Raw genomic sequence first — 12583 nt, 5'->3', positions numbered from 1 at the left:
TGCTCATTCAGAGTCTGATGCGGCTATGACCCAGGACTCGGATGGGGAATCCCGCACCTCGTTGGCCTCTCTGGAGGACACTGTGGGGGACAGTAAACCAGTTTCCCCTACGGGAGATGTCCGAATGTATGCGGAGCAACTTGTCTGCATGGCTAAAGCCCTCAATATTGATTTCAGACCTGATGATTCAGGTCCTATTGATTCTATTATGGACATCCTACATTCCCCATATGTGGGTCCCGTGGCCCTTCCCATGGTTAAGAGCATCCTAGAGGTGGCTCATACTAATTGGGCTAAACCCGCTTCGGTCCCCTCCTCCTCAAAAAGAGTGGAGAATCTCTACAAGATTCGTAGGGAAGGTGGGGAATTCCTGTATCAACATCCTCCCCCTAACTCCGTAGTGGTCGAGGCGTTGCCTGGTAAATACAGGTCTGGGGCATACTCCTCCCCTCAGGACAGGGAGGGACGCAAGCTAGATGCCCTAGCTAGAAAGGTCTATACGTCGAGTGCGGTAGGCCTTCGTATATCCAATTTCCTGGCCGTTATGGCCAGGTATCAGTATGCCCTGTAGGATAGAATCTCTCCACAGATCACTGTCCTGCCAGAGGACCAACGGCCTTCGGCCAAGGCTATACAAAATGAAGGCATGACCCTTGCTAGACAGTAACTCACGGCAGCGTGCCATGTCGTGGATTCGTCTAATAAGTCCATTGACTCAGCCATAGTTCTCAGGAGGCATGCATTGCTCAGGCAGTCCGCCCTATCATATGACACCAGGTCACGGATCGAGGACTTGCCCTTCGAGGGTACCTCACTTTTTAGTGATCAGACTGATACTTTCCTTGACTGCCTGAAGAAAAATAGGTCAAACGCTAAGTCCCTGGGTATCACACCCAATGTACCGGCCTTCAAACCCAGGTATTTTGGGCGACAAGCCAATCAGGCTTCCCGTCCCTACAGGTTCCACGGTGTTTTCCACCATCAGACCCAATTCCGTTCCTCCTTCCCTAATGTGTAGCAGGACAGGAAATTTCCTAATAGGCCTAGGCCCCAGAAGGGCCTCTGAATATCTCCTGGCCGTCCCAATAAGCCTAAACAGGCATGACTAGAGGTTCCTATTTGCTTTACAGACCGTTTGTCTACGTTTTATGATGCCTGGTTTGCAATTACTGATGATGTTTGGGTTCTTAAAGTAATAAAGGTTGGATACTTTATAGAATTTGAAACATTGCCTCCATATCGAGCCCCGGTGTGCTCTACCTCATCTGCTCCCGACCAATTGGTACAGGAGATACATGACCTCCTCCACAAGGAGGCTATCACAGAGGTTCCCCCTGATGACCAGGCCCGTGGATACTATTCCCGCTTCTTCCTTGTCGACAAAAGGAGGGGGGAAACGTCCTATACTGGATCTCAGGGGGGTGAACGAGTTCGTAAAAACTAGCAAATTTCGTATGCTCTCGCTCCCTGAAGTTATTCCCCTTTTGGACGAGCATATGTGGTTTGTGATATTGGATCTACGTGATGCATACTTACACATTGCAATCCATACTGAGTGCTGGTGCTACCTGCGCTTTGCATGTGATGGGAAACACTTTGAATATGCTGTTTTGCCCTTCGGTTTAGCAACGGCCCCTAGGACTTTCACTAAGTGCCTGTCAGTTGTAGTGGCGCACCTAGCCCTAAGGGGATGCGTCATTTTTCCCTACCTAGATGACTGGCTGGTATTGGGCACTTCAGAGCAAAGCCTGACCGCCCAGGTAGACTTGATCCTTTCTGTCCTTGAAAGCCTGGGCCTCATGGTCAATTACACCAAATCACGCTTAGTCCCTTCACAGGTTCAAGACTTTATTGGGGCGCACTTAGATGCCACACAAGCCAGGGCATTCCTTCCAGCACAGAGAACCCTCGCCATCCAGAAAATGGTGTCACGGTTCGCTAGGAGTAGGTTTCAGACAGCCCACAAGATACAAAAGCTGTTGGGCCTTATGGCCTCTACCACGGCTGTGGTGGAGTTTGCGCTACTACAGATGCGCCCCCTTCAAAACTGGTTTCTCCGCGCTTTCAGGCTCAATGTAGACCCACAATACAAGCGGTTGTCTATCCCCAGATATGTCATAGCTTTCCTAACTTGGTGGTCACTTCAGACTAACATCCTCACGGGTGTCCCCTTCCATCGCCCCTCCCCTCAAGTACATCTTTTTACAGATGCTTCCCTTTCGGGTTGGGGGCACCTTGTCGGCATCTCTGAACCTGTGGCACATGGTCCGCTCAAGGGTCCAAATTACACATTAACCTCCTTGAGCTTCGTGCTATCAGGCTTGCTCTCTCTTCATTTACAGGACACCTGGAAGGCCAACACGTTCAGGTCGCTACTGACAGCTCCACCACCCAACACTACATCAACAAACATGGCGGCACAGGGTCCGTTTTGCTTTGCAGGGAGACCATCAGCATTTGGGAATGGGCCATAGCTCACGACATCACGTTAGTCGCAATTCACATAGCGGGCACAAAGAACACGCTCGCCGACGCCCTGAGCCATCGTCCAAACAAAGTTCACGAACTCACTCTAGATTCCCCGTGTCTTCAGCGCCTATTCACAGTTTGGGGGCAACCCTCAAATAGACCTGTTTGCCACTCATCTCAATTCAGTGTGTCCACAGTTTTACTCATGGGCAGGGGCGAGCCCAGGCTCCTTGGGAGATGCGTTCCAGACAGTCTGGTCCGGAACCCTGTTCTATCTGTTCCCACCCTTCCCTCTCCTCAACAAGGTACTGGCCAAAGTGAAATGGGACAAGACCAGTGCCATCATTGTGACCCCCTTCTGGCCCAGGAGGTCGTGGTTTGCAGTACTAATGTCTCTAGCTCACGGGGAATACATCCTCCTTCCCAAGGAGCCTCCTCATTCCCCATCCGACATCCAGCTAGTGGCATGGAGGATACAGGCTTAGGTCAGTGGTCTGACAGAGTGGCTAGGGTTTTGTGTTTTCGCATCCACATTCAAAGAGATTCCTGAAGGGCCTTACGAAGCTGTATCCACCTGAAGCGCCCCCTGTTCCACAATGGAGTTTATCTCTTGTGCTATCTCAGCTCATGAGATATCCCTTCGAGCCCTTAGCCACCGGTGAGCTCTTGCTCTCATTTAAAGCAGCCTTCCTGGTCGCCATTACTTCGGCTAGAAGAGTTAGAGACCTGTTGGCTCTATGCCACTCTCCACCGTTCACTAAATTTCATTTGGATAGAGTGGTGTTGAAACCCAAACTTTCCTTTTTGCCTAAGGTGGTCTTATCTTTTCACCTGGATCAGGACATAGTTGAACCGTTCCCCCCCCCCCGAATCCAATCTATTTGTTTGTTTTGGTGGCCACTGTAAAGGGCACTGGGCCTCCCCGCAGACCCTTTCTAGGTGGATCACTTTGACTATCAAGTTGGCCTACGACCTCGCCCATACGGAGTGTCCACCCATGATTAAGGCTCATTCGACCAAAGCATATGCGGCATCTGACGCATTTCCTTCCAGAATCGATCTTAAGGACATCTGTAGAGCTGCCACCTGGTCAACACCTTCCATGTTCATGAAACATTACGCTATCGACGTGGATTCTGCCAGAGAGGCAGCAGTGGGACGTGCCGTTTTGCAATCTTTGTTTTGGTGAATGTCCCACACCCACCATCCTGGTAAGCGAGCTTGCTACTCTCCCAATGTGGGACTGCATAGAAGCCACGCAGATGAAAAACAGAGTTTCACTTACCTGTAACTGTTGTTCATCTGGTGGTCTTCTATGCAGGCATACATCCCTCCCTCCTTCCCCGCTGTGGGACCGTCTCCTTTCTGCTGGAGTGGTTCCGTGGCGGCAGGTTGGAGAACTGGAGGGAAGAGCGCTCCCTCCCCCTTGGTCATGTGGCCGTTTGGGTGGGAAGGCTACATGGCCCGAGTGGATGGGAGCGCTTTCATTTTCAATTTTGTAGAAGCTGACAAATCTTATCCGTGGCTGGCCTGCACATGCGCAGTCCCAATGTGTGCCTGCATAGAAGACCACCAGATGAACAACAGTTACAGGTAAGTGAAACTGTTTTTCTTCCATCCTCAGAAAAATGTTTTTTGATGCATTCTGTTCCTCTAAGATACTTAACAGTGGTGACATGTGTATCTGCTGCCTTGAAATTTTCTCCTCCTACTTTCTTGCTTTCACTCTTTGTGCTCCGTTAAGTCTGTTATTTTGGTGAGGGCTTTGTTCTCTTTGCCAGATCTTCAAGTCTGTACTCAGTCCTCATTCTTCGTAATTTCTTTACTATCTGCAATGCAGTTGACTGTCCTATTCTCCCTGATTCCTTCCATGCCTTAGGTTTCCATTACGCTAGAATGTTTTCTTACACACTTGGCTTTCCATCTGTGCAGAGCTTTGATTTGGAAACTTCTACAGCTCCCTGTTAAATATGAACATTCTCTCTCCTCTGAAGATCATGACAGATAGCACATACCCAGATTGGAGTCACACCTTCCTACTTAGTTTTCTTCTGCGATCTGGCCACAGTGATCCATGCTCTGATTACATCCGGGTTAGATTACTGTAATGTGTTCTATGTGGGGGGGGGGGGCTGCCTTTGAAAATGGTCCAGAAGCTTCGGTTGGTCAAAAATGCTGCAGCCACACTACAGGTAGTGGTGGGATACAGAGCTTGTATCACTCCAGACACTTGAAGATCTGCACTGGTTGCCCATTTGTTTCAGGGCAAAATTTAAAGTGCTGCTTCTTATTTTTTAAAGGCTTAAATGGATTAGGGCCAGGGTACTTGAAAGACCACCTCCTCCCATGTTGTCCAGCCTGCGAGTTAAGATATTCCTTAGCAAGCTCAGTGTTCCATACCCTGTCCTTCAGAGGTGAGGTGGACAATGACCTCAGTAACAACAGAAAATCTTTTACCTTTGCTGATGACTAGGTTTTCTTTAAAAAAAAAAAAAAAAAAAAAGGTTTTCATCACTTAGTCTAATCTTTGGTAATTTATTTTGTGTTGCTCCAGTGGTTATGCTACTTCCAATAAGTGTCATCAGCAGGAAGCCACCTTCAATAGATGGTCATGATCAGTGCCTCGTACTTGGAAGACCTGTACATGGAAGAGATCTGTGTCCATTGCCTTAAATTTATCTGTTGGACAAGGCACAATCAGTTCCTCAGGCTTTGGGCCACTCTCTGTGAAAGAACCCTCTCAGCCTCTGAGGCAGTGGCAGACAGATTAGGATCAACTCCTCAGCACCTTCAACTTCTGTGGCCATGCCAGACCCCTTGATACTGAGCTTGACAGTGAAGCACTGAAAACAAAAATCCAGCCCATTGGTACTGAGCTCTGAGCCACCAATCAGAATAATCTAGTCTGTCATTGCTGAGCCAGCACAAACTAAAGCTTGTTGGGAGATTCCAAGCTATGCATCCTCCTACAGTGGAGGCAACTCTCTGAATGGATGCTTCCTGCAAACATGAAGGTGCTGCTTCCTAGGCTCTTATGCAGCACCTTCTGCTTCAATGAGTTAAGGAGTTCTGCTTCAATGAGTTAAGGAAAAGTCAAGATTAGTTATTTACTTGGGGGAGAAAGGAAGCAGGTGGCAAAGAACACTTTGGCAGGCAGCATGATGCCCTTGAACACCATGTTGGGATGACTGATGTAGACTTTTTGGTTGTCTACAGGTCATTATGCCTTTCTCCCCAAGCTGCAAGGTGATTATAGGCAATGTAACCACCAAGTACTACATAAGCAAGTTGACACTGCATCTGTTGCTTTACCTGCCTAATCTGCTGCCTGTGGGAGAGCTGAATCAAGTACATCTCCCCTGTGACCATCAATGTGGTAGGTAAAAATAACACCGTAGCAGACTCATCTACAGAGGGACAGTCACCCATAAATGGTGTCTTAGCTGCACCTACTTACAACCATTATTGCTGTGCTGAGGCACACAAAGTAGACTTCTTGTTGGGTGCTCTATTTTAGAGCAGCCAGCAGACACGGTTCCACAGGAGATTGCTTTCTCCTGCAGTGCTGGGGGTGCCAGTTCTGCATCTTCCCTGCTGTTCCTCTCGTACCCACGGTTGTTGGGCAAGTAGGCAGGGACTGCATTCTGTTCAATCCATGTTGGCAAAGACTGCCATAGCTCAATAGTCATCCACCTATCCAAGGGCAGCTTGCTCTGACTAACCATATCCTGTCTTAATGTTGGAGCAAGATCCTGAATCCAGACACAATAACCTGGTAGCTTTGCAAGATATTTCCAGAGCGGCATCTTCAGATTGCCCTGAGGGAGGTACTCCTGGGTACTACAATACCATCCATCGGACGATCCTGTGAGTGTAATCGGCAGCTCTTTTCCACCTTTGATTTAGCACAGGGATGGGACAAGGGAAGCCACCTGCTCTTAGACCCCTGCTGCAGCTTGATGTTGAGTGACACTTTTGGAATTTCTCCAGTCTCTATTTACCATAGAGTTTGTGGAGATTCCTAGAGCATCACTCAACATAATGTCACACGTTTCTGTCCTCAAATGCTTCCATCTGCAAAAGGCTCCTGGAAGGCATCCCTAGTTGGGACCTAACTACCTGTCCTGTGCCTTCCTTCCTGCACCATCTATAGCAGGGGTCGGCAAACTCATTAGTCAAAAGAGCCAAATATCAACAGTACAACGATTGAGATTTCTTTTGAGAGCCAAATTTCTTAAACTTAAACTATATAGGTAGGTACACTGTTTATTAACTTAATAAACTTTAATTAAAGTTTTAAGTCTTAAACTATAGGTACACTGAATAAAACTTGATATCATACTTAATAATGATCTTATTTATTGATAAAAATTAAATTGTAAGGTATCCATAAAATTAAATCATGACAATGACTGACAAACACTTAATGTGAACAATGGCCTTGCATCTCCCCGAACCCCACTGACCTCTCGGCGGTCGCCCTGGCGCATCCCGGCCGCCTCGGCCTCCCACGCTCGCCTTTCGGCCTCCTCCTCATTCTCGCCGCCGCAGCCTGGGCTCTTTCCTTCCTTCCCTCCCCGGCCGTCCTGCCGTCCGCCCCCCTCAGTGCCTTGGCCTCTGAGGAGGAGGAGGAAGAAGAGGAGGAGGAAGGCAGAGGGGTGTCCTCCCCCCCTCCCCTCTCGCTGGCGTTCTCCAGCGGTGGAAGGGAAGGGCAGGCCACAAGGGGGACGCGCTGGAGCTTGCAGGTGAGGAAGGCGGGGGAGGGTGTGTCTGTGCTGGATCGGGGCCTCCCTTCTCCCCGGTGCTGGGGACAGCACGTTGCAAAGATCCGCCTCCCCCCCAGGCACGGCGGCAGCTCTGGGCTGGCGGAAAGGCAGAGAACTTTTGCGGGACTTGTGCGTGCAGAGCCCAGCCGGGGCAGGGAAGGGATGCCAGCTCTTCTCCGCCGTGCAGCCCCGATTCTCCGCCGAAGGAAGCCAGTCCCCCCCCCCCCGCCCTCCCCGCCCGGGGAAGGTGGCTTCTCTCAGGTGGGCGGCCGCGATCCTGCAGCCCAGAGCCGCACTCAAGGGGCCAAAGAGCCGCATGCGGCTCTCGAGCCACAGTTTGCCTACCCCTGATCTATAGGATTGGATCCAGAGTAAATTTTCTCCTAATGGAGAATTTCCACCAATTCCTTCTTCTTTCTTGTCTACTATATTGTTCCTGAGGTTCACCTCCAGGATCTACATTTTAGGGAATTCAGTGTGCTGCAGTGAGAGTAGGGGAAGCAGGAAAAGCAGGAACATTTTCTTCCACTAATAGAAGTGCCCTGCATGAGCAGAAAATTCAGTTTGGATCCAACCCATATTCTCTAGGAATATCACACTGATCTCTTGAAGTCTTATCTAATAGTCATCGCAGTCTTCTCTGTTTAGTGTCCCTCACTGTTCACCCAGCTATTGGCGAAACAGTTCTTCAGTGACCTTGCTAGCTTCCACCCTCTAGTAACACCACCAACCTCTGCTTGTCTTCCTATTTTATGGGCAAACTGTTTGAGACCTTAGCTACATGTGATCCTTACCTGCCAGGTAGTCTTCCTAGTGGTAGACTACTCTGACAACCAAAGTTCTCCTAGTCTTTTTAAACAACTTCATTTTTATTGTCTTTATTCCTGGAATGCACACAACACCTCTGTGTGTGTGTGCATGCTCTCTAATCCCTCCTCAGAATATACCTTTTCTATGAAGTCTTCAGATGTAATCCCTTAGCTATCTTCCCCAACCACAGTGAACTCTAAAGTAACCTGATTTGATTACATTAATCCCTTGTAACCCTTGTTTCTGGCTCTTATCTCCTCTCCCCCAGACCTGTTTGAAATTTAGATTGCAAGCTGCTCAGGACAAGGGCCATTCTACATTATTCCTCTGTTTAAAGAGCCATATAGGGTGATAGAGCTGCATTCTTTCTGTTGCTAGCTCTGGCCACATCAATAACTTACATTTTCATTATCTGTATAAGTCTTGTTGAAGAGAAGAATTTTTGGTATGAGGTTCTTATAAAACAAGTGACATAAATGGTGTGTGTATGCAGGAGAGGATCTGTTGACAGAACTCACATAGATTGTCTAGAGAAAATGTTAGCTGAGTTATCCAGATTCCCCTACATACTTTATAATCCCTTTTCTTGTTGTATATTTGTCATCTCAAAGGTCAACCACTGTCTTCCTGAGAAGATAGTCGTGTACAGAGATGGGGTTTCAGACAGCCAGCTGAAAATGGTTGAAGGCTATGAAATTCCTCAACTGCAGAAATGCTTTGACACTTTTGAGAATTATGACCCTAAAATGGTGGTGTTCGTGGTCCAGAAGAAAATCAGTACCAACTTCTACTCAGCAGCCACTGATCACTTCACAACTCCTCCTCCAGGCACAGTGGTAGACCACACAGTCACTAGCCGAGACTGGTGAGTGAGATGCAGTTCATAGAACTCTTTCTCTGCACTGAAAAGCTTGCTGCTCCGCTTTTTCTGTACACAGAACTGCTTGCTGTTCTGCTTTTTCTGTACAAGTAAACTTGCTTACAGTTCAGAGTGCTCTCTTCTCTCTGCAGAAAAATACTACACCATGATAAATTACTCTGGTTGATATAAGCTCATTTTGTTTGCAGCCGCCACCTCATTTTTATGTTGTTGGTCTTGGCTAGAGGAATAGTTGGGGAGGAGGAGGAAGCTATGCAAGGGCTGTTTCAATTGACGGTAGGTTTATAGAAGTAGTAGGACAAAGTGGAGATCATTAGGTGGTCACAGGAAACTATTCAAGGTACAAAAGCGCCAAGAACAGAACATTTTTGGTTTTTGAGTATTTGACAATACTGTGTACTCGTTAAATTATTTTCACTTAAAACATCAGAACTGGAGCTGAAGCCTGGAGAGTGTTGTGTATATACCTTCTTTTTGGTTAAAAATTGGTAAAATATGGCATTCTGGAATAGTGCATTGACAGAAACCCTCATATCTCCCATCAGCTGGTTCCCCTCTAGACAGCTTTTTAAAAATTGGTGCAACATTAGGTACTCTCCAGTATTCTGGTACAGTGGCTGATTTTAGTGACAAGTTACATATACAGGTTAGCAGATCGGCAATCTCATATCTGAGTTCTTAAGAACCCTTGGGTGTATGCTATCAGGACTTGGGAGACTTACTCGTTTTTAATTTCCCCAATAGGTCTAGAACCTCATCATCACAATTTGACTCAGGTCTTCAAACTCCCTTCCTGAAAATAGTGGCTGTGGCGGGGTACATACCCTACACTTTCCACAGTGAACACAGATGGAAAAAATTAATTTAGTTTCTCTGCCATCTCCTTTTATTCCTTGGTCATCCAAAGGCCCAACTGCTTCTTTGGCTGCCCTGGATATATTTAAATAAATGCTTATTTGTTTCTCTTGATGCTTTCAGGAATCCACCCCTCAGATTCTTTCACCTGCCTAATTATTATTTTTAATAATTATTTTATAAATCATTAAATCCATGACATGGATTGTTAACCATGCAGGCATTCTTTTAGACTTGGCAGGACCTTTCCCAATGGGGAATGCATTCTCTCTGGGCTTCGATCAGTGTGGTTTTAAATAGCTTCCAAGCATCATCTAGGCCGGGGCTTGACTCTTGTATTTCCCTTTCAGCTTCCTTTTAACTAGTTCCCTCATTTTTGTAATGTTCCCTCTTTTGAAATTAGATGTTACTGTTTTGGACTTCAGGGGTAACTTTCCATTGACAAGAATGCTGATCATAATAGTATTGTGATCACTGTTCCCTGTTGGTGCAACACTCAGAAGAAGAGCTGTCAGCACGGGTTCAGGACTGTTCTAGGAGGTCCCTGAAGGTCTTATCCACTTAACCTCTCTCTCTCTCCCTCAACTTCTCCAGGTTGGCAATCTTAGCTGCAAGGGAGCAAACCTTCTCCCTGACACCCAATGCCTCCATGTATCAAGCACACACCCACAATTTCTATCCAGTGGGCAAATAATGTGGCACTCCCTACGGAACACTGGATAGTCCCCACTCCCCTGCTGACTTTCTACTTTCATAACGGGTTTGGTTATTTAAAAATGTTTTAGAATTCAGGTAGGGTACTCACCTGAATCTGTTCAGCTTTCCATAGCAGAAAGGCTACTGTGGTACAGTGCAGCTTGTATGTCTCTTCCCCCCAGAAACTCAGACTAGAGGCATTCTTTCCTGCTCCCCTTTAATCTCCCTTGCTGAACTCCCAGGCTCAACTCCCGTTAGAAGCCCTGTTCAAAAGCAGTAGACACAAGCTCCCAGGAAACCTATGTGTCTTGTTACAGAATCAGACTTCTAATGGACTCTGTTTTATAACAAGCCTTTATAGTAAGAGGTGTATGTTCAAGCTGCCTATGTTGGTCAGTGTATAAAATAGAGCAGGAAGATGCTGTACCTTTTTACCCCATCTGTGGAATTTTGGGGGAGAAAGGAGCAGTACTCCCAAATTTTGAGAGCTTTATAGGAGCACTCAGTTATGATCTGTACAGATGCATGCCCAGATATATAACTGCATAGAATGCCTACTTGAAGTACAGAAGTGTGTAAGGACTTCAGGTAAGTAACTCTGATTTCTGCTACTCTTTATGAAGGAATTAAAGAATCAGCATACAGCAGGCAAAGGTGATATTAACAGTATTCTCTTTAAAAAAACAGGGTTGATTTTTTCTTGATTGCTCACCATGCACGACAAGGTTGTGGCATTCCTACTCATTATGTCTGTGTAAGAAATACTGCCAACCTCAGTCCTGATCACATGCAAAGGTAAGTGTTTTGTATTTTGTTTTTAGAATGTTTTTTTTCCAGGTTGTGTGTGAGCTGCATTCAACACAGAAAAGGCAGAATTCAGATTATTTTAAATGTAATAAATACACCGAAAGCAGTTTGTTGGAATCCTTGCAGAGCAATTCCAAGGAAGAAGAAACTGTTGCTGGAAATGAATGGATAGGCTGGGCTCCAGTTGTGAACACTTTGCATGTATCTTCCTGTGCTGTGGGGAATCCGCAAACCTGGTGACATTTTGATGACAATTGAGTGACTTTTTGATAGGGCTTACGGGAGCTGTGAACTCTAACTCTGTAGTAAAGCAGTAGGAGTTGTGACAACTGAGTATCCTGAAATATCGAACAGCTGCAATATGAAGGTCTCAAAATAATAATAGTACTTTGATTTGTAATTAAGGGTACATCAAAGTTCAACCAAACACTCTGGAGCATTCAGTCTAATATCTGAAGCAGCAACCATGATAGAGTAAAAGGGGTTCTTTCTCTGTATGGTTGTATGGCTTTGTCTTTGTCTTTTTTTCCTTATTCCTCCCTTCATTTTGTTTCATTTTTACTGTGGTGCTCAGTACTTGACAACTTTATTCCTTGTTCCTTCTCCCCCACCCCAAGCTTCCTGTCTTGTTGCTCTTAGTTAATGTCCACTACCCAAGCTGTGTGTTCTATGAATGAGAACTGTTATAATAATTAAAAGTCAAACCACAGTCAGAGAAAAAAAGATTCCCCTACATTTCAAATACATCTGATAAATAAGGTGTAGAGTATGGGAGTAGGCGTTTGAATAAGGAATTTTCTTTTTTCCTCCTTTTTAATAGGCTGACTTTCAAGCTTTGCCACATGTACTGGAATTGGCCAGGTACTATCAGAGTTCCAGCTCCCTGCAAGTATGCTCACAAGCTGGCCTTTCTTTCAGGGCAAGTTCTGCACCAAGAGCCAGATATTGAGCTCTGTGAGAAACTCTTTTTCCTATAGCTGCTCCATCCAGACTGCGAGGGATCACAGAGAGGCAGTCCCTTGTTAGATATGAGAGGGAAATCCTCTGAATCATCCTGTGCTTACAGCTGATGAACGGCACATACTTAGCCTTCGGCCATCAGTCATAAATGTGGGCTATGCAATCCTAAACATGTTTTATTTGGAAATAGATGTACAGAGATTTTTCAGTTTCATGACTTTTTAATTTAAGAAAGGAATGTGAAGCCTCATTTAGCTGGGATGACAAACTGCTGGCAACCATTCTATCTGGTGAAACTGGGATTTGAGGTAGGACCAAATTGAATATTCTGTATGTTCAA

General features: G+C 46.2%; 1 protein-coding gene across 1 annotated transcript in view; it reads left to right on the top strand.

The window, feature by feature from the left end:
• The window catches only part of PIWIL2 (piwi like RNA-mediated gene silencing 2), a 44080-nt gene extending 31820 nt beyond the window's left edge, over positions 1–12260 (top strand). The window contains exons 17-19 of the mRNA XM_056860585.1: positions 8657–8910; positions 11164–11271; positions 12104–12260. Coding sequence (XP_056716563.1) covers positions 8657–8910; positions 11164–11271; positions 12104–12260 — 519 coding nt within the window. The remainder of the gene's footprint in view (positions 1–8656; positions 8911–11163; positions 11272–12103) is intronic.
• The last annotated feature ends 323 nt before the right edge of the window (positions 12261–12583 follow it).

The sequence above is a fragment of the Euleptes europaea genome, chromosome 14 (genome assembly GCF_029931775.1).
Source record: "Euleptes europaea isolate rEulEur1 chromosome 14, rEulEur1.hap1, whole genome shotgun sequence".
Classification (NCBI taxonomy): domain Eukaryota; kingdom Metazoa; phylum Chordata; class Lepidosauria; order Squamata; family Sphaerodactylidae; genus Euleptes; species Euleptes europaea.
Note: the sequence above shows the minus strand (reverse complement) of the source record. Positions and strands in the feature narration are given on the sequence as shown.